The sequence below is a fragment of the Struthio camelus genome, chromosome 1, assembly GCF_040807025.1.
Source record: "Struthio camelus isolate bStrCam1 chromosome 1, bStrCam1.hap1, whole genome shotgun sequence".
Taxonomy (NCBI): Eukaryota; Metazoa; Chordata; class Aves; order Struthioniformes; family Struthionidae; genus Struthio; species Struthio camelus.
The window spans coordinates 193,767,823-193,795,616 of NC_090942.1; the positions used below are offsets into that span (position 1 = coordinate 193,767,823).

The 27,794-nt window shown below is 41.3% G+C and overlaps 2 protein-coding genes across 10 annotated transcripts in view; one reads left to right on the forward strand and one right to left on the reverse strand.

Moving 5' to 3' along the window:
• Window positions 1-15,242, forward strand: part of WDFY2 (WD repeat and FYVE domain containing 2) — an 82,177-nt gene extending 66,935 nt beyond the window's left edge. For 2 of the 6 annotated variants that reach the window (XM_068929908.1, XM_068929909.1), the window contains exons 10-12: window positions 37-167; window positions 424-532; window positions 1,662-7,625. In XM_068929908.1, coding sequence (XP_068786009.1) covers window positions 37-167; window positions 424-532; window positions 1,662-1,691 — 270 coding nt within the window. In that variant the 3' untranslated portion in view covers window positions 1,692-7,625. Of the gene's footprint in view, window positions 1-36; window positions 168-423; window positions 533-1,661; window positions 7,626-13,893 lie in introns of those variants that run through there. The other 4 variants (XR_011138640.1, XR_011138643.1, XR_011138641.1 and 1 more) reach the window with 4 other exon arrangements.
• The window catches only part of DHRS12 (dehydrogenase/reductase 12), a 32,795-nt gene continuing 12,668 nt past the window's right edge, over window positions 7,668-27,794 (reverse strand). For 2 of the 4 annotated variants that reach the window (XM_068929911.1, XM_068929910.1), the window contains exons 6-10: window positions 18,306-18,367; window positions 17,483-17,587; window positions 16,733-16,823; window positions 15,285-15,422; window positions 7,668-12,636 (exon numbers count right to left, since the gene is read on the reverse strand). In XM_068929911.1, the coding sequence (XP_068786012.1) occupies window positions 12,509-12,636; window positions 15,285-15,422; window positions 16,733-16,823; window positions 17,483-17,587; window positions 18,306-18,367 (524 nt within the window). In that variant the 3' untranslated portion in view covers window positions 7,668-12,508. Of the gene's footprint in view, window positions 12,637-15,284; window positions 15,423-16,551; window positions 16,638-16,732; window positions 16,824-17,482; window positions 17,588-18,305; window positions 18,368-27,794 lie in introns of all 4 variants that reach the window. The other 2 variants (XR_011138646.1, XR_011138645.1) reach the window with 2 other exon arrangements.

A 27,794-nucleotide genomic window follows, 5' to 3' on the forward strand; every position in this document is an offset into this window, starting at 1 on the left:
GGGTGAAGATGCCTTTTTTTGTGTTGCTTCCCACAGCATCACTGCCGGAAGTGTGGGAAAGCCGTGTGTGGTAAATGCAGCTCCAAGCGCTCCTCCATCCCGCTGATGGGATTTGAGTTTGAAGTGAGGGTCTGCGATAGCTGTCACGAGTCCATAACAGACGAAGAGTAAGTGTGGGCACTGAGCAAGCTTACGTTGGATCGAGGCAAAACTTCTGCATCTGGAAGAGCCCAGGCAGATGCAGGGGTGTGGGGGGTAGCAGCAAAGGGAGTGGTCTCTAGGCCCTTTCTCTAAGGGATGCCTCTGCTGTACCCCCCAAACCAGGAGGGATAATCTTCCATCCCTGCCTCCTCTGCTAGTGAACACTTAAGGGGAAAATGCTGCAGTCATGGGTCTTTGCTGATTTTGGATCTCTTCTTTCAGGCGGGCACCCACAGCTACTTTCCATGACAGTAAGCACAACATAGTTCACGTACACTTTGATGCCACAAGGGGATGGCTGTTGACCTCGGGGACAGACAAGGTTATTAAGGTACGAGTGAAGAGAATTCTCCAGTTCTTGTGTTTCATCTCCCCTTTCTCTCCCTTGTGAGTCCAGGTATGTCCCACCTGCTTTCTTTCACCTGCAGAGACCTCTCTCACAGTCACCAATTCCTCCCTTCTGCCATTAAGGATCGTCGATATTCTTTCTGCATGTAGGAAAATGGAAAATTGCTCCATTCTTCTAAAACTTACTTAGTTTCAAACTAAGAGTTCTGAAATCCCTATCAGGGATTTTTCTTGCATGAGTCTTGTGAAGCACTCAGAGCATCAATAAGATCCTGCAAATTCCTCCTCCTGTCACGGCACGCATTTTTAGGGGGTGAGAGGAGGGGTTAGTTTCTATAGCAAGAATATGAAGAGAATGTCATTTGTGTATAATGAAAAAAACTATTCATGGGCCAGAGCTTTCTGTGTTCTGTAGGAAAACAGAGAAGTTCAGCTGCTCAGATAGAGCTCACTTTTGGAAAGGTGAAGGTACATGCCCAGCTAAAATAGACCCTGGATCACATATGGAAGGTCTTCTACGTACATGGTTTGGTTGTCTGACTGGATATATCACTGAAAATACATTTGAAGTCGATCTATGAAGTTGTTGCCTGAAGTGGCTGGGACTAGACTAGCTACATCCGAGTCAGTGTTCATTGTACCTTTTTCTCAGGGAAGACAAACTGTATTTCAATATGGCTAATCTCAGCTGATGTGGCTAGATGAAAAGAGGCCCTTCCAATGTCAAATCCCCAGGTATGGAAATAGCTAAAATTATGAATAATTTTGTAACAAATGCTCTGTTTTAGTGGTTAAAAAACCCCTCATGACTATGGTAACCATTCAAGTTAGCAATACACTGTGATTTTTGGTTTCTCTTAAGGACCTGTTACAGCTATGAACCTGGCTTACAGTGTAAAGTATAATGGTCAAACTCCACCAGTCTGACATGGGTGCTGGAAAATGAAATCAAACTTACTTGGACCAGATGTTTCCATTTTTGACCAAATGGCCTCTCTTAAGCAAAAAAAAAAAAAAGGTGCAAATTACATAGATATGGCATTATATAATATGTTATATTTTATTATTTTTACCGTTATTCACTACGGTATTATCTTTTATTATATTAACAGTTGTGGGATATGACACCAGTAGTGTCTTGATGATACATCAGTGGAACTTGAAAGGTGGTATTTACAGAAGAAACAGATTTCCTAACCTTAATCATACTGCAGAAGATAGATAACGCTGGGCACCTATGGCAGATGAGGAAGAAACTAATGTGTTTACGACGATTTTATGTCCTCTGCTTGATCAAGGCTGAACATTTGCACGAAGACTCTTTCCACTTATTCTCAAAATATACAAGAAGGTATTTTTTTAAACTAATGGTTTGTACGATCTGACTGTGCTTGGTTGTCTTGAGTTTGTTTGGAAAATCTGTGTGCAGTGCAATTTTTAGTTTTTATATTTCATTATGTCAGAATACTTGCTGCTTTGTACAGAAGGTTCTTGGGTTGTGTCTTGCCATGTAAGTTTTCAATATCAGCATACTGTATAAGGCAATTAGATCTCCCCCCAGTGAACACCTATTTGTTTGTGATGTTTCTGCTGACGATATTCTCTCAAGTAGGGAAACTTCAGGCCAGGCGTTGCACGTTCTCTCATTGCGTCACTAAAGATCGGAAGGACTATGGCAATTCCAAAAAGGGCTCTACTCTCTATTTCTCCGAGCAGACGTCATCTGGAAAATGTTTTATTGTTCCATGGTAGTTTAAAATACAGCTTCCTGGCTCTTTCCTTGCTGCCCAACTTGCAAAACCAGGGGGCAGGTTGCTTGGCAACTAATTTCTACAAAAGCTGAAATAGTTTTCCACCTCAGAGCATTGCAAGAAGCACACAGGTCTGTTTGAATTTGATGAGGCTGACAGGCTCATTCAAATTAAATTATAGGCAACTGTGGCTTTTGGGAGTGTGTGCACGGAGGGGAGGGGGATCTAAAACTGGTCTGGGTTTGAAAAGTCTGTTTTACCTCTACCTCTACCTTGCATAGCAGCATTTCAGCATTTGTACCTGTCTGTTGTTGAAGATGATTTTGATTTTCCTATTTTCCATATGGTTAGTCATATTTATTTTTAAAATGCTGATGTTTTTTATTAATTTCCTCTATAGACCAGAAACTGATATTACTGAATGACACCATTGTCTTGTTGTCTTATCTGGCAGTTTCTTTTAAAAATAAAAAGTATTTAAAAGCCTGGATTGACATTTTTAAAAGGACATTGTCAAGATGAACAAACAAAAACAATCCCTCTCCCCTTTTTTTTTTTTTCCCAGAGGGATCATATCTGAAAAACCATCTCTTGGTTTCTTTATTCCATTTTACTTTGGAACACACCATTGTTGGTGCTCTTGGAAGAAACTGGCTCAGAAAATAGAGCTGCAGAGCAGACTGAGGAGTTTCCTGTCTCTCCTATTTAAGCAGACCTTGTGGTCTGGATTGCTGTGACATAGCAAGTCATTGGTGCTCAATTGTGCCCCATTTTGTACTTTCCTTTTCCCCTCTAAAGTGGGGAGGTGATTATTTTTACCACCATAAAGCACATTGCTACTTAGAAAAAAGTCACATTTGAGGCTGAGTGATAACTCTAAAAGAAAAGTAAAGCTTATCCTTTGCTTACCTGGCAGTAATTCATGTTTGAGTGGGGCAGAGGAGGGGAAAAAGCAATCTGTGGCATTAATTCTTGACTGATTAATTGCCACAGTAAAGAGTGAGTAGTGTAGCACTGCTACATATTTTCAGTGAAATTTTTCTTTTTATGCACCCTAGGAAGTGGGCTTAAGCATTTTTGCAATCCTGTTGTCTAAAACTGTGCCACTTTGACTTACCTGGCCATAAAGCCTGCTGGTCCCCCTGTAGGCAGTGTATTTTAATGCATATTTTCAAACATGATTCACATAGCACTAAAAAGATTCTTTTTTCCAGTTTAAAAGTTAATTCTTTTGTAAGTTCTCCTACTTTCTCTCCTGGAAGATGGACTCTTTGACATCTTTTCATTACATCTTGTGCATATTTTCTGATGACTGACGCATTCTTGCCTGACGAAGCTAGGCAAGATGAGCAAGCGGCCTGCCAAACTTTCATTTCAGCTGGAGAAGGGATGTGCAGCTTTGCCGGACTATGCTGTTCCACGTTACCTCAGGCTCGGGGCCTTTTGGCCAAAGACAAATTTGCTTTGCTCCCACAGGGACTCACACACTGGCGGAAACATGGGAGCACTGACATAAACTTAAATCACTGCTCAGCTCTGTGTTCCTGAGGAGACGAAATAGTTGCAAGAAGCCCGGATGCAGCGTGAATTGTGCTTACCTTAAGGGACCTGTGAAGTCGGCAGGCTGAGGATCTGCCCCTGGGTCAATACCCAGTCCTTTTGGACCATGTGGAAATTAAAATAAAAGTGAGGGACCCAACTCTAAAGAAGACTAAGTTTAGGAGCAAGGTGTGTTTGGACTACTCTGCAATAAACTCCTGGTCCCCCTTCCCTTCCCAGGGAGTTGTGGTTTCAGTGTCGCAAAGAAACTTGTGGGTGGATGTTGGGTATACAAATCCATTTTGCAAAATTTCCCTTTCTGTTTTTTCTGACTGAGTACCTGCAGGGTTATCTACATTTAACTTGAATGTCCGAGTGTCTTGCAGTCTTGGGAGAGAATGGTCTTGGCTTACAAAATGATATAAGCTGAAGGAGGAGCTGTCAGGGGAAAGGGAAGTGTGTCCCCTTGCACACGCTTAAGAGATGCAATGTACAGATTAAGAGATATAATGTACAGATATATGAAGGGAAATAGGCATATGTAACTCAAACAGTAATTCCTTTACCTCCCAAACGAAATTAGAAGGATTTGACGTTGGGAGAGTTAAATATGCCTCCTCTCCTGTTCTGCTTTGTTAGTGTAACGGTATCGATTTCTTTTGTCTTCTTGATCAGCACAAATAAGGGTCCCTGCTGCCTGGATCTTTCTTTCCATTTTAGTTTGCAGAATAACAAACCTGAGCTATTTTTATGAATCGCACTATTTGGAGGGGGTAGGGTGTCTTTCAGCGCAGATGCATGCTATGCAATACCCCTCCACATGTGCACACACTCAAGCAAAGGAAAGCTCTTTTCCCTGGGGTTGGTGGTTTGCAGCACCAAGCTTTTAGTAACATTTCCTGCTGTGCCAATGGGCATGCAACCAGTGCCGGCCTTCCTCCGCTCTTGAGTTTAGAACAAATAGATTTTCATTTCTTAGATTATGTTTCCGTGGCGGAAGAAGCAGTGCTGTTCAGAGAATCTACCTGCAATTTCTAGTTTTAAAAATGAACAGCAGCTGTAGTGCTTACGCAGTGATGAGGCAGGCATTGGTCCCGTACATAACACCTCAGCAGCGGACTTGAGCCATGCATGTACGAGGCCACTGAAGGAAAATAGACCTGAGCATTTATTCTCTCCCCAGCCCCAGACTTAAGTCCTTTGAAGCTGAAAATAGGTGAAGGGAAAAAGTAGGCAGCCACCTGCCAGGATAGCGCTGATGTTTCTTCCTTCTGTGGGAGGCTAACCTAATGGTTAGTCATTTTGAAATAGGGTAGTGCTAAGGGTTAGAAGTCAGGCATTATTAGAGACACTAGTTCTGTAGGTTGGTGGCCTTAGTGTGCCCATCTGCTAGCGCTCTTTTCTATAGCTACTTCTCACAGCAAAGCCCAAGTGACCTCCCCACCTGAATCTCTTGAACTTGAGGCCACCATCTGAATGTCAGCGCATTACCTCTTAGGGCATGAAAAGGGAAAACTGCAAATGTATGCTGTGCTTTGCTTGGGAGAGTGGTATGACTACCTCCAGCACTAGGAAAAGGAGGGACATGTTCTCTGTGCTTAGGGTTGGCTGCCGATAAGAAGGTGGACTGTTGGACACACAGAAAGGATTGTGTGGAATCCAAAAAAAGCTGTAGAAAGAAAACATTTGCTTGTTTCCTCACTTTGCCCACTGAGGAAATCACTGTTGGAGAGGAATATGCAACTTTTTTTCTAGAGGAGTCCGCTAAACATTTGCGTCTACTGCATGACTTAGAAAATGAGGAAAAGATGCATCTTTCTTTAAATCTAAAATGTTAGGGCTATTGATTGTATTTGTGAATGCTACATGTGACTGTCCTAGCTGTTTACAGGGTTTGGGTAAAAACAACCGAAATTCGGTTTTGTAGCACGTAGGAGAGAGTTCTGCAGTGTGTGGTTTGGCATGCCCTGGTCCTTTCCAGGTCACTTCATGGAGCAAATGGGATGTTTTCAATTAAGAGTTAAGGGCTTTGTTTCTATATGTGACAACAGTATGCAACAATAACAACAAACTTGCTCCCTTTTCAGGATGGATTAATGTGCTAAGTCCCTTCAGCCTTGACCTCTTGTGTAATACTGATGGAAAGGGGGAGCCAGATTTTCTCTCCAAAATCACATGTGAAAGTTGGCAGGAATCTTTGAACCTCAGAAGAACCCCCCCTTAGTTTGACCAATAGCTAAAGTTCCCAAATTTGAGTTTCAGAGATTAGCTCTTTGGGGTCACATGTGACTTTTCATTGCTTTTCCCCAGTTGGGGGGGTTTTGCACTGTGGCTTGTCTTTGGCCATCTCTGAAATTTTGTTTGCTGCAGGACAACATTGTGCTGCTAAGAACAAAAGAGTTCAAAGGCATTGAAATCGCTGTCATGTGGGAACATCAACCTCAAAGCAAAATGGAAACAAAACAGCACAGTCAACTGGCAAAGTGACTGCAAAGAAAAGATGCCAAGAGTGAATGTTATCAGCATACAAATAGAGCCAGTAGCATAGAAATGAATATTCATCAGAATTGTATGAAGCTGAACCATCCCGATCGTCACGTTATAAGCCAACCAGCAGTCCTGAACAGGATCCAGACGCCATGAGGAGTAGAGTTGTTCTGGTGATGGGGTGGTAAATTGAACCTACGAAGATCTAACTTGTTTGTTATTCTTTGTCTTAGTTGCCCCATAGTAGCATCTGTCTACCTCAAGGAGTGCTGTGAGAAATGGATTAAATGTGGATTCACTTAGATGTTTAAATGATGGGAGAGAGACATCGCTATTGACACGGTACTGGGAGCTGTCAGGCCTTAAGAAGATGCTGGGTTTGCCCCTGTCCAGTTACTTAAATAATCTCAATGTATTAAAAGTTTTATCACCTTTACACTTTCCAAGCTTCTTTGCACAGTTTTTTCCTCCCTGTTATCAGAATTCAGCGACTTTGTAGATACTAATCAAATACAAATATTTTGTAACAGGACTGTTTTTTCCTCAGATTTGAAAGAGTCGCTCAACTTTGTCCCGTCCCAAGAAAATATCCCTACTAATTCTGTAGGGTTGCTGCTACCAAGTATTCAATAAAGCTGCAGCAAAAATGAGTACATGAACTTGATTCATCCTTAGTTTCAAATTAGCTTCTCTGAAGTTTTCACCACTCTGTCTTTGATGTTGAGTAAAATCTTATTTCTTCTCCCACCCTGCCTTCAGCCAATACTATAGTTCTCTGGCTTACAGCTTGGATGTAAACCTGATTTTCTCCGGTCTGGACACTGAAGTTACATGCTGAGTGTCCAGACAGTACTGCAGCAAACGAAGATGCACAGCTGCAGTTATGTTTTAAGAACAGGATGGCCAACAAAAGCCACATATTGATAAATACTTATCTACCAGGCATCTGCTGTATGACATTGTTACTTCAGAAAATCTGATTTTTCTTGACTAGTTCAAAGGTATGATTTAGTTTTCCAAAGGCTGCAAATGAGTTTTGACTCTGTCTTTATTTGGTTAGTTCTTAAGTCCACCATGCTAACCCAATACATCTCTTGTGAACTTCCTGGTCTTTTAGAATATAGGGATGTTACATGAAAAATATTTCTGGCTTTGGTTCTGGTCAGTGTTTTCTGAGGATATTGCTCGGCAATTAGACCACTTTTTTTCTCCTTTATATTGTAACATTTTCCTCTTCCATTCCTTTATGTAAGTAGGTGTCTCCAACGTAACTGAATAAATTGTGCTAGTTCAACTCAACTGGATTCATTTCCATCAACTTTGGTCTATTGCTTTTCCTCCTGTGTGTGTGTGTGTGTGTGTGTGTGTGTGTGTGTGCGTGTGTGTGTTGACTTGTAACAAGGAGTTTGGAGTATTGAGTTTCACTGGACCCATTCATCTACCCATTCTGTTTGTTGGCATAAAATTGGCAACTATTATATGAGCAAATGGGGTAATTCCTTTAACATGATGAATTTTTACTTTCACTACCTGGAAATGGGTAAGCAGCCCGTGGAAGTGGGCCATTTGAGCGGTGCACTGATTGCCCAGTTCTCTGCATCCCCCCAAGACTGCCTGCTGATTGCCTTTCTCAACTCCTGCCGTGCCTGGAAAGTAAAGGGGCAGTTACCAAGAGGAAGTTTTTTAAGCAGCAAGGAAAACCTGAAGCTCCCTGAAGTTTGCATTAGTGTGGGTCTTGCCACTCTTCTTCTGTCTATCAGCGTTTGTATCTGTGGAGCACCACTGCCGCTACTGACACAGCAAAGACTTGAGTTGTTTCTCTTGATTTCTCCTGACAGTTGGCGGAAAGCCTGCCCTGCTGCAGCCCTTTGGCCAAGCTGCCGCTGTGTCACTTTGGAAGGCTGTGCATTAGGGTCTGCCTTGCTAGAGAGCAGGTTTTCTTCCCAAGAATACACCATTTTTCCAAACGTCTATCTGCTAGCTCCCTCTAGAGGGAGGAACACAAATACTGACGTACTTTACAAACTAAAGTTCTTGCATTTGGACACTTTTAGTCTCAGAAACATTGTTTATGCTACACTCCTCTTTAAGTTTCTTGCCTTTTCAGTACCTCCTTTCTCTTTCTTAGTGTCTAGATCACTGCTATAAGGATTGCTGTTGGAATACAGCTTTCAAGTTTTCTTATTTGCATTTCAAAATTATCTTCTGTAATTAATCACTGGGTCTGTCCAAATGCACCTCTCCCAGCAAAACGTAAGAAATGCAGGACACTGATGGACAAACAGGGAAATATCCTGAGGTGAGATGGGAGAGATCTGAAGCTCCCCACTTTCCTTCAAAATGTTAACAGCTCATTTTAAAAGACACCTGGGGAATGCTGACCAGCACTAATTTTAGATTAAGGGGATCCAGTGTCATAAGAAGGGGAACTTCTTTTTTTTTAGCATGGAGTGTGAGTAAGCATCACACAAAAGGAATGTAAGAAGGTCCTAGGCAAAAGGAAGTTATGGATTAAACTGGTTTATAGCAGCACTTCTCCACTGAAGTCAATGATCACCAGGTTCTTCTCTGAAAGAATTATTTCATACTCTGGCAATAGCACTTAAACCCTGTTCATGCTCCGCTCACTGAAATAAACGTTGTTTAATGAAAACTAGTACTACTCCTACCGTTATGTCTTTAAAGACTGCTCTGTCATTCCACGAATATAATCATTGACTGAACTGAAGAATGAAAGGTCTGGCCCAGAGCTCTGTTCCACCAAAGAAAATGTTAACACTGAATTCTTCAGCACTGCCTTAAGCCTGTTTATATTGAAGACCTTAGTAAAACTCCCAGCTCTGAGCCCAAGCTGGGCATGTTTCAAAATCCTGTCTCCATCATCTTTAACGAGAAGGGGTACCCCTGCTTGAATCACCTTACGAGGGACTGTAGACTTAGGACAGCACAAAGACTGGCAGGTATGTTGGTGCAAATGCAAACAGTATTTGCAGTTTATGCCAGAATAGTGAGGTATTTACATTTAAAATGCTTTCCAAGTTAGCAGTAGGGTTTGGGTTTTTATGGGTTTGGGAAGTTTATTTGCGGTACATACAAAGTTACTTTTTCTGGCCCACCCCGCTTTTATGGTGAACAGTTGTACAGATACCAAAAATATGGGAATGTTGGCAGAGCCCTGGTACTCAAAAGCAGACCATTAACAATTGTTTATACCTTTAATCAACCGTAGTTTTGTTTTTTTTTTTAAACCATGAACAAACGTGGCCCAAAAATGAAACGTCAGGAAAAGAGGAAATGCTGTTCCACTGGCATCTGTTACTTGTGCATCTGCACTGCTGCAGTCAGTCCTGCTGCAGTGGTGATGGGCCGTGTTTTTCACTGGGACATGGGGAAATGACTCCACACGTGGTCTGTGGTGTTGCATTCCTGTTTGTACAAAATCCCCAAAAGCAAAAAGCCTTCTCACTGGGTGACATTAAGAAATGAAGAAAAATGAGAAAGTCTTCAGAATGTGAATAACTGAACAATTGAGGTCAGAATCCTGTAAGTTTGAAAGATGATATAAGAAGAACTGCGCTGTGAGTGGAAAGGGAAGTGAAGTAAGAGGAACAGCTGTTGCGCTAGTATTTCAGGTCCTATAAAACAGGTGTATTTTAAAGTCCTTAATGTGCATGGCTTAACAGGAATTTGTGCCACCTTGTATTTCTGATAATCTTTTGCTGGATGCTGTTTTTCTCTTGCCCCTAAAAATTTTATAGGTGACACTAAATGTATTTGCTTACATGCAGGTACAATTTACTCCAACCTGCATTAACACAAAACATCTTTATAGCTACATACCTCATTTGCTTTTATGGAAACGGGGTGAAATAAATCATCATTGGGAACATAATACCAATAGTGTGGGAGACTGCAGATTTTGTTTCTAGCAGCTGTCCTATATTTAATTATTTTATCACAAGTGCACTTAAATCATAATATATAGTATCTGGCTCTTTTTTTTTTTTTACACTGTGACCAAACTTAGATTAAAGCAGTTTTCATACTGTTGCCCTCATTTCCAACTTAAGCTGTGACTAAAAAGAAAGTTATAGGATATTTAAATATATCAGTACAGAATGTGGACTAAAATATATGCTGAAGTGCACTTTTGGTTATTTTTATGAACTGTTTAGATATCTGTCATTCAACTTTTCTTTTATACTGCAGAGCTGAGAAGTGACTTGAGTTAAAACACTCAAGTATGCAAACATTGTCGTGATTTGCTTTGAAGCTACTAGATTGAGAAATGCAGTTACTATATATGCTTTCTACAAATGCTCTTGTTTTCAGGAACTGTATCTAACAGTTTGTCCAATGTAAAGTGCTGTAAATATAAGACTTTGGGGGAAATAAACGTCTGTGCAAACCTTCCTGTTGTTTCACTTCATTGCAGCGTGACAAGGACTTAAGTTTCTAAAACGAAGCAAGTTTGAATGCTGCTCCAGCCTCTTCAGGAGGAAGTGTGACAGCAAGTGTTTCCGCAGTGCTTTTCATGGGAAAACTTATTCCAGTGCCTCTCTTAGAGTAAAGCCTGTATTTCTGTAGAAACTGACAACAGGCTGAAAAGCAAAGTTTTTCTTGATACTTAATAGAATACCTTTGATACTTAATAGAATACCTTTGAATAATGAGTAAATGCAGAACTCTGAAGCATGGTCTTGGTTTGAAAGTGGACATCAGCCAGTAGGATATCTTTCAGGAAACTAAAGTATGTAAAGTAGACATAATGATTTCTCCTCTGCCCATCAGCATGGCCTCAAGCTGTGTCACTGTAGAGAGCTCCAAAGAACACCTGTTTTATTTTTGTGTCTAATTCTTTTGTCCTACCACACTGCTCTCCAACCATGTGTAGAAACAGGTAGCTTAACTTTGTTGGGTTTTCTATGAAGCTTGCAATTAAATGCACTCAGTTAAGGAGAAGATGTGTCACCAGTACTGCTCATAATAGTCTCGGCTTTGCAGTAAATAATATCTGAAACACATAAGCTAAAATGAATCCCACTGTAATGTCGTAGACTGAGCTGGGTTATCTTTAAAGTCAGTAGAAACATACAGGCACACAGGAGTTGTTTCTAAAGTATACACAATAAATCACTGCAGAAGAGCTTGTTCTCTCTCTACTGATTTACAGTGGGAGTCCAGATAAGTAGTTCAAATGTCCACAAGCCAGGTAAGATGAATCCCATCTTCCCTATCTGGAAATAAACTGTTCCAGGCAAAATAAGGCCCTCTCATCAGGAAGTGGAGCTCTCCATCCTATAAAACTCGAGACTCCTAGTGTTCTCCTCCTCTTCTTAATCTGTTCATAATGATAAAGCAATTCCATTTGATCTCTGACAGAAAAAGCAAGCACATTAGGCTTAGCATGTTATTTCTTTTTATCCTGGAGTCATGAAGCCATTTCTCCATTGCCTGAAGGGGAGGGGTCCAATCACATCAAGGTGTGGTGCCTGTTGAGGTCCGCTACCTCATAGTGCCTTCACATAAATGGGATAATATTCTGTCCTGGCTCCATAAAATAGTGCGGCAGGCATTTGGCAGCATTCCTAAATTTTTGCTGTTTAAACACGAGGAAGTAGATCACTTGTGCATACCAGGGTTGACCTATAGAAACTGAAGGCTGTGAGAAATCCTTCCATTTGAACTAAGCAAGCACTGCAAAAGAGAATTTCTGCATTCCTGATCATAGGTTAGAGCCCAGGCACTCTCACTCCCGCAAAGAAAGCCATCAACCTGCCAAATACAGTGTTTAATAACACTTCTTTCCTGAAGTCATTCATGAGAGCTATTGAAGATGTGCGTCTTAGGATTTCTCGGTACACTGAGTGTTTTTAAAGGTTTTGGGAAAGTCACAAAGTCTAATGCTATCATTTGGGCTTTATTTCATTTTAATGGCTCTGTATTTTTCTTCCAATTCAACCTTACCATGTCTTGAGATAGCAGGTGCGTATTCGCAAGGGAAGGGACTCTCAGCAGCAGAACAAATTTGCAAGCACCACTATCCCCCACTATGAGCACACCTGAATGCAATTTATTTTTAACAGACCTATGGCATCCTACCTCTCCTCTACATGAGGCACACTACAGTACTGTTACTGTATAATTAGAAGCTTTGTGGTTATGCTGCGTTAGCAGTGACACTAAGTTCCTGAAGAAGTGGATTTAAACTTCTGGGAAAATTCTTCCAGCACCTCCATTAGCTTCTCCTCATCCTCTGGTGGACTGTAGGTTCTTGCGAGGGGTAAGTGTGTAGCAACTGGTTGCCTGTCTGGAAGAAAAAATAAATCTGTTTAACTATTTCTTCTAGCACAAAGGAGATTTTTTTGCAAGGCTCTGTACTTCCTAAACAAACTTCATGGTCCTGAAGCCAGAAGACTTACCTTCTAGGCTTCTGTAAACCATGTTAGTTAAGTACACCTTTCAAATCAGAAGTTAAACTAATTTCATTTGAATTATTGAACTAGAGCGATCTTTCTGCACAACATGACTTAAAGTGGAGAGTGAGATCTCATTGCAGCTAGGCACAGGATAGATAAAGGAAAGCCTTATTGTGGGGTTTAGGCCTGCTCTCTGTCACTAGTGTAACTGTTGTAGATGAAGATCAGTAACTTTAGACTATTGGTGCAGGCAGAATTTGCTTTTTCACAGCACGAGATGAGGTTTCTGAACAAGACTTCTAGTGCTATACAAATTCTGCAGCTGGGACTTCATAGTCTGGATTATTTTCATCCTTAAAATGCTTACTATTTAAAATAGTTAAATTTGGAATGCTAAAGGGCTCTGCTAATTGCTCAAAAGCTAGGAGTAACTGTATCCAATATCAAGATGTCTAACCAAGCTTGCTCAATTTGATGCTTTGGTTGGTTTCCTGAATCTCATCTTCCTCACTCACTCTGCATAAATATAGCTTGTAGCAGTGCTATATCACTGTCTATTCTAAGCTATCTTCCAATGAGAGATTTTTCTCTCTAAAAACATCGTAGCTAGAGCCTTGGGACCATATAAAAATGCTCTCAGACATCTACAAAGCAACTGTCAGGGCACTGCTGCAGTGCTGTTAGTCTATTCAGTAACTCCAACTTCTGCAGTAGCCAGCTGAGAGAAAAAGAACTAGCTGTTCCAACACTGGGCAGCAGATTCTCTGAAACCTAACAGTCTGCTTTCCGACTTCCTAGGGGAGGAGAGATATTTGGTCTCTTAAGAGCAAATGTTGTAACTGGCTGCACACGCCACATTACCTCTGCTTATGGAAAACTGAGGAGAAAGACATGCAGAGGAATGTTCCCTTCTCTGTCACTGAATATGAACTGCTTCCCACCTCAGTGGGGCGCAGGAGAGGAGTGTTTCAAGTAGGCTGTGTGCAAATGTTTGGGAACTATTTATGTAAGCCAAGCTCAGCATCACGGAGAAGGTGCTTCTAGTCTCTGGAAAGCAGGACCCTGTCAAACAGTTTTTATTTATTTTGGCAGGTGCAGAGAATTCTGGTTGTACGAGTCATGTTCTCACTTCCCATTTCTTTTCTCAGGAAGAAAAATGCTGGCTCTGGTTTGCACTCAAAGGGAACAGAATAAAAGAGAACAGAGGAAATGGAGGAAAGGTGCTACTGATTCAGGAAATGGCCGTCTAGGACTAGAAGAGCAGGGTCTGTGGTAAAGTGCTCCTGCACACAAAGCCCTTTACTGAAAGGTGTAAAGAGCATGCATTCCAGGCTGTGGTTTCCAACGGGTAGTCGGAGAGAGATCTGTCTGACTTCATCTCTCTGTGATAAACACAGGACACGAGACTGCTCTCGCAGCCTTAAGTGCAGTCATGCCAAGACCAAAGCTTTCAAGAGTCATTATCTACAGCTTAAAGAGCCAAGGCTTGCTCCCCGGTTGCTAAAGCTGGGGGTGGACAAAAGCCAAAGGCAGGAGTCTTGGTGAAATTATGATCTAGAGTAAGAACAGCTGAGCAGAAGTGTCAGGACCAGAAGAAAAGCAAGGTGACAGGAATATGAAAAAAGGCAAAGCCCGGATATACAACGAATGACCAGCTGGGATATGTAGTTTGTGCATACACAACGGCACAAATACGGCATTAAAAAGGCCTGCTTAAGTTATCTGTCAACCAACCATTTGTGACTGTTTGGGAGGGGAGAGAAAGGACAAAGTCAACCCAACCCTGGAAAGGTCCAAACTTCCTGCATGCCCTGACTAGAAATGCCAGTGAATCAGGCTGTGAGTGCCACATCCAACGGAAGGACGAGGCTCCTGTGAGCAATTACTCTGAGCCTGGCCTTTCTCCCACTGGACTGACCTGCATCACCATTTAGACATCCATGCTTACAGCCACACCTACTACCATGCCTTTCATCTGCCTGGAAGAGAGAAAAGCTCTGTCCTATTTTTCCATTTACGTTCCCTGCGCCAACAGTGCCAAAAAAAGCCACTTAGCTCAAGTCTCTGCACAGCTTTAGAGAAAGAGGGAGCTGGCAGTTCTATGCTAGCATGGAGAGGTAGGAGGAGGAGGAGCCTGTCAAAGCAAAGCCAACCTCCAGTGCTCTGTGAGAAGGATGACAGTTTCCCAGCATCATAAAAGATGCTGTTTGACTGCTGTGATTCACCTTCCCTCTGGCACAGTCCTGCATGGAAACATCTGCATAAAAAAACAAAGTACACCCTAAAAAAATGCTTTGAAGTCTCTACCACCTGATTTAGAAGACAAAAGTAGGAACATAACAGCCAGCTTCACGTAGTCTTTCTCTGCTTGCACAATGCTTACTTGAACCTTTAGTCACAGAACAATTTTGAAAAATATTTTATCCTTTGAACAACAGTTGCCTAGCTGGGCCTTTGTTCCCTCCCAGGCCAGATGAGAATCCTATAGGCAGCTTTAGCAGCCTCCACTGAGACCCGATGTAAGACACTGCTGACTTACCTTGGAAGAACAAGCCGCTTGGTAACTTTGTTGCTTCAGATGAGACTGCCAACCATACAACAGTGTCAGCTCCCTGTGCCTCTGTGCGCAGGACATTCTTCATCTTCTGATAGAAATCTGGCATTGATGATCTCACAGCTAGAAAGAAAAACAAGAATGGAATAATGTTGTGCCATTTAAGGCTTTTTTTGGTTTAAATATTAAAAAAAAAAAAAAGGTTAAAAATTGCCATTGTGAGTGTGCGAAGAAGAGAAGCGATCTATTGTGGTGGAATAGAGGTAAATTTCCAGGTGATCAACCAGGTGTTTGTTTTGGTCAAACTATAGGGAGAAAACTACCAGAATGTGAGAACAGGAATCAGTAAGAGATTTCCGATCCAATTCTATTATAAATTGCAAAGAAGTAAAACATGGGGTAAACAGAAATACAAAGAATCATGACAGGATCTTTCATTGTTATTTTTTCACCAGTTTTAGGAAAACAACTGCAGCATAATATTTCACAAGTATATGGTGAACAGCAGCTAAACCAACAATATAACTAATGCTTAAAAACTGGCTTCTTTTTATTTTGTCGAACAGGTGATGATTGATCGTCCCTCCTCTGCAGCTCTTTATTTTTAGGGGGTTAGAAATTCCTTAAACTTTAAGGCAGGATAACTTTAAGGTCATTAGGTTTGAAATACATGAAGAATATAGCACAAAAATAAATATATTTTAAAGAAAAAGAAATACTAGGGTTTCTAATTGGAAATGCTAGTTTTCAAGAATAAAATCGATGGGACAAATGCTTCAGTCATCAGAAGCACGTTTGGGAAGCTGCATCACGAGAAAAGCCATGGGAGATTGGATTGCTAGTCCACATCTCAAGCTTGGGTCTTAGGCAATGGTAACATATTGCAAAATGCAACATGCACATTGGATAACTGATGCTGGCCCACCTGCTGCGACATAGTCACTAAAGGACAGCTGCAGCTCAGGCAAAGGGCTGTCTAGCGAAATACGCTGCTTCTTGACAGCAGTAAATGATTAGAGGAAGAGCAGAGGAACAAGGCTTGCACAATGGTGCATGCCCCATTTTCCTATATGCCCTCTCAGAGTCCCACCATCTGCATGTTGGGACTCACAGAGGCAGAAGCTGTATCTTTGTGTTTAACAGTCCCATCGCAAGCGTAACTTAAAGGTTAGCTTAAGGCACTATGGCTTTTCTGTGCATTTGCATGGGACTGGAACCATTCACATCCCTTTATGACTCTCTGGCTACTCACAGATAGCAGACACTGTGCAGAACAGGACTACCAAGGGGGTACAAAACTACCTTAATCACCGATTTGGAGACAGGAAATTGCTGCACCTGTTAAAGAAATTTATCAGAAAATCTCAATTCTCTTTGCTTTTAGACTAATCCTGAAAAGAAAAAACACAGGCAGAATCTCAAGCAGATGGTACCTGGAGTGTCTGCCCAGCCAGGGTGCATGACAGAGAAATGGATGTTTCTGTGAGCTTTTGCCCATTGTTCTGTCAAGACAACTTGCTGTCTCTAGGATAGAACAAAAACAGCCAGACTAGCACTGAGTCCATTAACCTGTCCACTGAGTTTGTAATTCTGTCTCGCTATAACCAGTAGCGAGAGTTTCCCAGGGAGATAAACTATACCAAACGTGCTGTAATTATCAGGGCATTCTGGTACAGCAGAAATACACCTCGGCTCATCCTGACTGGGTTTATTGGATAATGTTATCAGAGACCACTGTGGTCACTGCAGTCCATATCGTGGCGGCAAGCTTATCTTTAAAGCAGTTACATTGCTTTTACTGACCAAGCCTGCTTGCTGCAGCCTGCAGGTAAGAATTGAGTAGGCAGAGAAGACTTATCAGCTAAAGATAGTTTTCTCCCCTCGCCTTAAATCAAATAAAATTAAAGTCTAGCCATGTTCTCAGTGCAAAATGGTATGTACTCATGGGTGCACGCCACGATGCTCCTGAAACTGCTCTCTGCTCTGCACTTTAAAATGCAATGGTTGCTCTACCTGAAGCAGGAAATTTGTTGTACTGATGAATATTATTGCCTGTGGGGCTCTCTAGGGGTTGGATGCAATGGGAGAGCAATAGTGAACACAATAGGGTTTTTGCAAAGCAGATGGTATGAGCCGCCCAGCAAACAACTGCTGGGCTTTGCTTTCAAAACCATGGACTGTACCTTGTTTTGTGCATACACCATAGTTCCATCAAATGTGCCATTTGCTGACTGCAAGTCAGATATGCTTAATTTTTGAACCAGCATGCCCCCAGAAGAGACAGTTATCTGTAATCAATTGAATAAAAACAAATGAGTGAAAAACAAAACCAAGAACTCCTCACAGTTGCACTCATGCATGTAATTTTGCCTTCAGGCCCTATATTGAAGTCCCTGGGAGCAGGATTCCTCTGCATACTCTTTACACTGTGCCTGTGGCCACGTTTGGAGCACATCTGCAGACGAGGTGAAAGAAAAAAAAATCAAGTGATTTTCATTCAAAATGCCGTTGAGCCCATCAGGGAACTCTCTGTGCTTTTTCCTTCTGAAGAATAATGTAGAAACTACACTCTCTGTAGTTTCTATATTTAGCACTTACAGAAGCTCATTAGAAAACAAGAAATACAGTACAAAACATAGGAAATTTCATTTTAAAAGTGTACTTGCTGTCCTGTTTTACACCAAGACCTAGAAGGTTCCTTTAAGCCTATACCCCTGATATAGGTATTTTGCACTGTGCTGCAGCAGATTACTTGCCCTGGAGACGTCCGACAAAAATAAGTTTCTCAGGAACTGTTTTACTCTGCTTTCCAATGAAGGGTTGAGAGCAGCAGGAAAGAACCCTGCCTTGGAGAAGGAGCCTGCTGTTAGCAAATTCAAGAAGATTCTTGAGATGCTTATGGCATTATAACTAATCCTGGATTGCTAACACAGCCAAAGAGATATTGTCACAAACCACAGGGAAAGAATGGTAGAACACCACTTTTCAGCAGCAACACACGCTCACCACTCTGGGATCAGCTTCTTTTTCCAGCAGGGGTAGCAGGGCAGTTGTCAGAATGTATGTACCTACAAGAAAGATAAACATGAACATTAACTTTTCTTTTTGAAAAAGCTTTCTTCTCTCCTTGCCCCCTATAACAAGTCAAAATACAAGAAGTCTCTTTATTACTGAAATTTCATCTGAATTTAATGATTTCATTGCTGCTTTACCTGTGTCTATTTAACTAGTAGCAGTCCACATTGCTACATACTTCTCAAAGGACACACCAACTATTTGATAGGCTTTTATGAATGTTGTACCTATAGTGTAAACTGCTCACCACATTCCCACTATGATTCTAAAGCAGCTTGGGTCAGATATATATTTACTTGGGGTAAGGTGATGCCAGGGAAAAAAGAGGCAAGATATTTCCTCTCCATGTATGGTGTGTATGCACATATTTAGGCCAGGTTATGAACAAGAGAAGCAAATTGTTGCTAAATGCTTGTGTTTCTCAGGCCTTGCATATGGCAACTATATCCAGCCCTGGCTGTGGTTTAACTGGAGAAGGTGAAGATGCACTAAAGATTTATCCATCACTCTGCAATGTTTTTGCCTTCTCGCTGTGAAATCACTTAGGGTACCCCAACATTTCTGATTTGCGCTGCACATAAAAACTTCCTTTTTAATACCCAGCATGACTATTATAAAAGATAAGCAGTCCCTAGCGGGAAAATACTAGTATTGTGCGCCCAGGGCTAAAACTAAGATTACTTGAGGAAACTTAGCTGTGTTCCTTCCCTCTTTAATCACGCTCATTTAGCACAGATTCATACACACAGCACAACTATATTCCATTACAGCTGTTACCATGACTAGCAAAGTTTGTTTATTCAAAACATTGTTCAACTGATAGTGTGTTTGATTCAGACACACCTAGCGATTTTTCAGCTAGCTCAAGGGCAAGACAGCGATTTTGGGTTTTTTTTTAATCTCTTAAGACATATTTTTTACATATGTTTTCCTTTAAACTGTATTAAAAAATTCTCAGCTGTTTAATTCAAAATGAATCTTTGTAGCCCCACTTAGTCTAGTGCTTCTGCATTAAGGAAAAGCATAATACTTCCCTCTTGTCCCTTCACAAGTGGCTCTAGTTCAATAACCTTGTGTCAGTGATGAATTTTTTTCCACGAGCTACGAAGCACTAGACATGAAGACACTTCAGCATGTGTCTTTATAACCTCCCTTCCACAGAGGTGATGAGATCACCCAGCTGAAATATAGCACGTTTATAAATATGCTACCAAAGTTAAACACGTTACATGCTTGGTGAACAAACTGTTCAGTTCCCCTGCCAGCCACAACAGTCTTCATTTTCCCAATATAATCACAGGGACATCCATATGCACACAATATATTTAAAACCCAGGCAAATCAAACAAAATGAATGCGCAGCAGATGAGTAAATGCAGGCTGCCTTCAGCAGAAAATGCAAGCCAAGGCAGTTGCCAGTGAATAATGAGAGAGCGTAAGTCTCCCCTGGTAGCGGCGGGGAGACTGAAGGATGACATCATTAGGACAAGAACTACTGCTGATTGCCATGGGAGATTGCCGCGAGATAAAACAAAAAAAAATAGCTTCAGTACAAGCTGAAAGCCCGGATTAAATGTTGATCTGCCACAAATTCTTCAAATGCAAAGTAACCTCACGTTTTGGTTAAACAAGCTGCATTTCCTTAAAGCAGAGCTGCAATGCACCAGCTATGACAGCGCTTGATTTGACTCCCCCCAGACTAATTTATGCTTTTAAGGGCTTCATTTCTGTTTGTTAATTCTAAAGAGATGCAAAGACGAATGCATTAACATTGCCTCATTAACGACTGCGTTTTGTTTTGTTTTCCAGCTGGATGAGAGAGAAGCTCGATGCCAAAAATACTGCTTCTAGCAACTACAGCTTGTCAGAAGTTTGTACGTGCAGTTAAAACCACAAATTGCAAAGCTCATGTTTCTTCTCTTCCTCTCATTTCAGAAGAATTCACTAAATCCTACATAGTCAGATCATTCGGTCTTTTTGCCCCACAAAAACCACTTGCTCATTCACTTTGGGACAGAGTGTCAAGAGACTCGTTTTGATCCCTGTTTCCTGGGGCAGGCACTAGCGTCTCCAAACATACATACATCTGAAGCACTGGGCTTCAAAACCAGTGTTTTGTTCCTCCTCCTACTAAATATTTCACCAATGGTTGTTCCAATCTTAAGTGTCTGGACACAGACTCCTTAATTTTTTTAACAAATACATTGGCTACTATACATTCTTATCTGCATGGCTGGTCTGTGAGGCAAAACAACCTCACCAAGTAATTTAGTACAGTAAGATTAATTGGGTCTATATTTGGTTGAAATACATCCTCACCAGTCTAAACCCATACATTTTCATTCACATAAAAGCTAGTATGCAGTTTGATAGTTACATTCAAACCGATAAGACTAAAAACAGTGCTAAGTACAGCTGGTCTAGCGGCCTGTTGCAGTCATGTACTTCCTGGCATGCATTTTTCCAAGCATGGATGTATTACAGTAGGCAGCAATAGAGAAATCAATTTCCTTTAAGTAAATAGGAAGCAATAAATGAATGTGTTGATGGCCACAGTCCTCATGCAAGCATGAACTGCATGAGCAGTATTAAAATTAAAAGAGAAAATTTTCTTATTTCTAGTAATTATTCCTCCGCAAGGAAAACCAACATTTTGATTTGGTAGACGAGAGACGAGGCTACCCATTAGAGAAATCAAGACAATATCCAAGCTATTTATATTTTTGCTAACAGTTGATTATTCATAACCACGCATTGGGCACCTAGCTTTCCAAAACAAAAACCTCATCATTCTATTATGTTGTTTCCTTGACACAGAAATCATTTTCGCCTGTTGAAGGAGGCACCTCCTCCCATAGAGCTGAGTTAAAATGGTAAGGCATATCAAACGTGATTAATTCTTAATAGTCACTGTGTTCAGTCACTGTAGAGATTTTTTGATTATTTTTTTCTCTTTATTTTTTAAGAGACCAAGAGAGAGCACAAAGGGGCATGGTGGGGAAGGTGACGATCAGCAGTGATGTGCCTTGCACTGAAAGAGCATTGAGTATCTCGGAGATCCTGCCCTTCCTCCGACAGCACCTTCGTGATTCTGCCAGAAACAAAGGGAGACTTATTCTGGAACGGCAAGAACCAGCAACGCAACTGGGGGTATTCTGGAGAAAGAGTGTCCTGGTCTCAAGCAGATACTTTGTAAATGGAGGCACTCAGCCTCCAGGCCGTCGTGTTTCTCAGTGCCTGTTCCCCACCGCCTGTACCTATGACAGAGGAGGAACTGAGAGTCCTCTGGGAAACACGGCAGCGAGGAGCACGATGTTTCTCACCATGGCTCACCAGGACTACAGCCCTTTTCCTGCACAGGGCTGAATAGTACCTGTGTAAGAAGACAGGCCACCTGAAATACTCACGTGGCAGAAACTCAAGCAGCAGCTTCCCTCTTTCCCGCAGGCATCTCAAACCCAGCAGTCAGGAAGCTAGGAGTAAACCTACGAGGCACACTTAGACATACTGATAGCTGCACTACTTGCAGCTATCAAATCTGATCGTGTGGCGGAGGCCAGACTGTTATATATGACCTGTTCCTGCAGTCGGAAGTATACTGCCTGCCTGGCCTGAAAGTTTGGCTCCACTGGTGTAAGGGTAAAAAAAAAACATTTTTGCAGGGAGATGGTACACAACACTTCTCTTTAAACAGGAGTATTTGCTGTGCCACAAAGGAGTCCAGCAAGTTTAATTCTGGAGCTTGCTCAGAAGCAAGCAGGAGAATGCAGAAGGTGGTAAGTAGGCGTGCAGTCTGTCACCCCCACATACAGGATTTCATTTTGCCTTCGCTGAACTCTGCAGAGGTGAGGAGTCAGCTAGAGAAGCCTACTGGGCAAGCTACAGCTTTGTTCCACATAATGAGGTTTGACATAGTACATGCTGGCCACATCTTTTCGAGTCAAAGAGGCTCCTGGGATTGATGTACAATTCCTTTTAAAGATAAACATCCTCTCAACATTTGCTTTTCTTTGGAAAAATTCCTAAAAGTTTTATATCTCTAATCTGAGCTCACTTAATAGGAAATTATACAGCGCAGTTAAAGTCTTTTCTATAAGGACATAGCAACGCTAGCATTACATACCATCCAGCCAACTCTGTCATACAGTAGACTAGATAGTGTGGGTTCTCAGTCCGCATATTACGTATCATAATTCTCGTAAAAGTTACTAGCATGACACTTAATGAGAATACATTTTGTTCATACACATTTTCTCCCAAGTGCTGATCACATTAATGTTTGTTTAGCTTTCAGGTTTACTTGTTTGGAAAAAAAAAAGAATCACCATGCATTCCCTTGTGTCCTGTTGTATATGTGTTCCACTTGCTCTGAGGTCTTCTCAATTTAGTTGAGTAATCTGATATTGTGCGCTAGTTAACATCTCCCGTTTTTAACTCCATACAGTGAACTCCTCTCTGATCCTGTATAAGCAATAACTTATGATGCAAGTGTAGAAAATAAGGAGCTGTTAGGAAGACAAACATTAAATTCCTACACTAAGCTCTTTAAAAAATACTAAAAAAATCTGTCTGGCTGCTTCCTAAACTCTTAAAATCAAATTAGGCCACCTTACACATGACTTGAAGTGGAAGTTGAGGGGAGTCTATGGAAAACACTATGGCTAGCTCTTGCCAGAGGTAGTTATGCACATTCTTCTAACAATTAATTCATCATTGATCTTACCACCTTGGTGACACCATAACCAAAGTGAGAGCTATCCCCATGCAGTGGCCAGAAGCCTACAGTGCATTACACTCTGCTCTTTCCCACACAAAGCTACAAATCTTTCTATACTAGATCATGAAACTAAGCAACACACGGAACACCTCAAACAGAAAAGAAAAACAAATACTTGAAGGAAGACTTCAAGAATACCTTTAAATCAGTGTTGTACTTCAGCTTTACCATGCTAAAACCTGGAGGAATCCTCAAGATTCATGTACTTCAGACTTGAAAGTCAAACAGGATATAATGTGTAATAACAGCACACGAACACATACTCCTATCTGCTTTACAGAATTTGTATAAAGTGACCCCAAAACCTGACCTTGAACATTAATTTATAAAGAAAATTATAGCTGCAGAAGTAGTAGTATTGTAAAGTCACTACCTGTTTATGACAAATTAATTGATGACACAATTATTGCAGACCCAAGTGTCTTGGCGGATTCTAGAACAGTTTTTGCTTGATGTTCTATCTGGCAATTAGTGGTAAAGTGTTGGTGAGGTTTTTAATCTGCTAACATTCAGATAAGGGCAGGCAGCCAGCACCACACTCAGTGGAGTTTTCCATCTGCCTGCGCTTTGCAGCATTATCAGGGAACAGTGTTATTTCAACTGTGAAAAAAGTGGAAACAAAAGAAAGAAGTTTGATTGTACAGATTTTAGTGGCTCATTCATCTGGTAAAAATTAGTTAAATACACTGGCTTGCTCTTCCTATGTCCAAGCTTAAAAAAACCACACACACACAGCAAGCTGACATTCTTCCTTGACCTGGTTATCTTTTCAAGCCTTGCAGCTTATGGAGTTCCAAGTAAGGAGACATCTCTGAGCCTGTATTTTGAACATGAGATCAGGAGTGAAGATGTGAGTGTGCTGTCTCTGAGGGAATGAACATGAAAGACAAAACAAAGGTTTGCATTTCCCTGGAATTACGAAGCTAAGCTCAGCTCACTAAGGGTTCGCCTCTGTTCTGGGAACCTGGACCTCAGCACAGCTAGTGGATTTAAGCTACATTCAGCCATATACTTTTATGAAGCACCTCTCATCCGTAAGCCTCAAAAGTCTTCATAAAGGAAATTGGTAGCATAATCTCCTTTTTGCAGGTAAGATGGTCTTGCCAAAGATCAAGCAGTGTTCTTATGGCACACTGCCAGCTGGTATCCAAGTTGTCTGAATTCCCAGTAGTTCAGAACATAATTCAGTAGGCAACACCGTCTTGTGTGAAACACCGGTTAGGTATGGTTTGTGTGTACGGAAGTGACTGAAAAACATCCATACGGGTTAGGCGATTTGCCACAGACGGGCTGTACTGCTACTGCAGTAGAGGAACAGCTTATTTTCTCTGGCCCTACTGCTTCTTGCACACAGAGTAAATGTATACGCTGTTATTAAAACAAGGGAGCAGAGGAGGTTTCATTACAGTAAAGAAGAGATGCAATCTGGGGGCATCATTTATTTATCTCCAAACATGTGTGAGCACACCCTTGGCCGGTGAATAGCAATAAACTGTAACATACATGCCATTTTTCCATGTCAAGTGAAAAGATGGGTTGAGTAAAAGTAAAGTAAGGCAGGCTATGAAATGGAGAAAGGATCGTTTCAGCTAAATTTCTAGTGTTTCAACAAGAACATGCTTCTGTTGCCTCTGCTCGCCTACCAATGCTGACAGTTTTTTTCCGAAGTGATTGAATACTGTCAGTTTGAATAGTCTTTGTTTGGGGTTTTACATAAAAAAGAAGGAAGTGCTGACTCAGAAGTCTGCAAGTCTCATCAGAGAAAATTATTGCTTGTTACTGCCCAGCTCCTGGATGCAACCCTGAGTACAAGGCCAGCCCACAGGAGGAGACATAAGGGCGGCAACGCACAGAACGAAAGGACAAAACACAGCTTAAAACTGCCCATCAGCATCTGCAGCTCCCCAAGGAATCAGCCGGCATTACCCCGGCAGAGACTCAGTTTCATCCCAAAGGTGTGATTCAAGCAGCCGTGTGCAGTTTCAGACTTGTGCCTGGCTAGCACGCCCCCATTGCAGTATAAGCGTTGCACAGCCGAGCAGCAACTCTTGGGGATCTAGCTGGGAAAAGAGGCAAGATATTTCACCTGATAGCAACAACAGACCCACAATGAGCCACACGGCATTTGTGCCTGAGTCTGGTTTGAAGCACGCTACGCACCAATGCAGGCCTGCGGTGGTGGGTGAGCACAGATATGGCCAGTGCTGACTGCTCGAAGCACATTACAATTCAGACTAGAATACTAAACAAACCATACCAAGTCTGAACTATCAGCTCACATTTTGCGTTTTCTTGCTCTTCACTATCTGCGTACTCTGACAGCACCAGAGAGGATTCTGCATCTCCTATTTGATTTAATTAGTCAGTCAGTGGAAATATTCATGTAGCTCACACCTAGTTACATAAACCTCATATTACAGCTTCTACTAGCTTTGCAATAAGGGATGAGTGATTTGCAAAGTGTAACAAATACATATGGAAAGCAGTAAGAGGACTGTTAGTTTCTTCAGTGTTAAAAGAGCTTTGCAGTAAAATGTAAATCTCAGCAAGGGTCTGGGAACCCAGCAGTTCTCATTAATACTATTTATTATACTCCAGACCTAGAGTTCAAACACCGATGTTTCACATACAGGAATGTTTACTTTCTATTCCAACTAGTATTATTTTCATATACATTCATCTTATCTCTCAGAGGACTTATGCATTCATTTTTGCCTGATACTGTGTAAGAAAAGATCGGGATATAAAGTATGTTTCACAAGTCAAACGACCAATTAGAACTGAACTTTAGCATCCATTATGCAAAATATCTGAAAACAGACTAACAAGTCAGTCAAGAGGAAAATGTCCCTAGCCTGGATTTAAAAGCTTCACAGCATTTTAAACATCTAAATGAGCAATCCTACAGCTCCTGTAAATGTTAATCAGATATCAAACACAGAATTCAAAGACTCTACTCTGTATTTAAAGCATGTTACAGTTCAGGGTCTCACATTCTTAGACAGATACAACCTAGACACTCCTTCACTAGATCGGCGCTAAGATCCAGGCTAGATGCAGTCACAGAAAGAAAAAAATGCCTTGTATGTGAAGATTTGAAAAAATAGATAATTCAACCTTATTTCCACAGAAATGAAGCAGCTGTGTTACGGTTCCCAGGCTGCTGTCAAGAGGGGGACAACTGCAGATTTCCAAAACATGGGTCTAGAGCCCATGACATCTTTTAGGTTTTTGCTTTTCTGGGGTAAAAGGGGGAGAGGGAAATCCAGTCTGCTCATTCAGACGACATACTGGTTTACAGCCATCCTATATACCAACGGTGTGTAATTTAGCAAAGGCTTTCTCTGGAAACATATAACCACAGATAATTACTGATATAGAAATAGCTTCTCCACAGCAAACCATGCCCAAGGGTACACAGCGTTTACGGAAATGACTTAACATAGTACCTACTGTGATATTCATTTTTCCATACAGCTTTCTCCCACTATGACTCCAACGGGCATGATTTACTCCTCCACCTCTCACTTTAAAGAGAAAACCTGCACCATGGATGATATTGGTCCTCTATGTGTGTGTGATTTACAAGCCACAAAACTATTCTCTCTTGCACTCTGAACAGTGTCTCCCAGCTCAACCAAGTTCCACTCTGTTCTCAAGGCTTCACAATTTAATCCAGTTTGCTGCCTAGACAGAACCAGCCTCAGCAAACAACTGTTTGTCAGTCCTTGTCTAAACTGTGCAGAAGTTGGACAACAGAGGACGACTTATCTATTCTGCCTTATCTGCTCAAATGTGTAATCACCTCTCTGACCTTCTTTTACATTCATGTAGAAAGTGATACACAAATGAATAAAGGAAATCTGTACGTAACATTCGCAAAAGGAATACAGGCATTTTCCTAGTTTGCTGAAACTGTAATTCAGCTTCCTCTAGTACGTATGTGCAGCTGTATTCTGCTGTATATCTCCAGTGTGGCTGATTTACAGCTGGGAAAGCTGTAACTTCTGCTTCTCCTATTTGTACTATAAAATCTAATTCAAGTGATGTCCTAGTACTGTTTCTTGGCAATTAATTTCCTCAGTGTTTAAAACTGAACAAAAATATGCCTTTATCTTCAGCCTATTTTATTTATTTCATGCTGCTTCCCTCTGGAAGAACTGCAACTTTGCACAGTGCTGAATTTTTGTTTGAAAGTCCACAAGAGGGTTAAACTAATTTAAAGTGAAGAAATTCTTCAAGGTAGAAGTTCTTGTATTTCTATGGCCAGGGGAAATTTGATGGTAAAAAATAAAACTCATTTTGAATTTGGACCACAAGAAACAGAAGAATTTTAGCTGAAGATTAATTTTAAGAAGATGAATCTATGTCTTTATACTTGGATTTTTAATTGTCAGTTTAATGTAGTCAGACTTACAGGAAAACAAGCTGTGTGCCATACCAGCTAAGCATGAGCCATTTATACCCAAAGTGTTAGTTTTCAAAAGTAAATGGGAGCTGAGGAAGTCAACCAGGAACAATATCAAGAATAAAACCCAGCAAGGGTTTCCAGGCTCCAAATGCATGGCTCTATAAATGCCCCATCTACGTAGTGTAAGCTTCTCCCTTTCCAGCCCCAGATACTGATGAACAGGAGGATGACG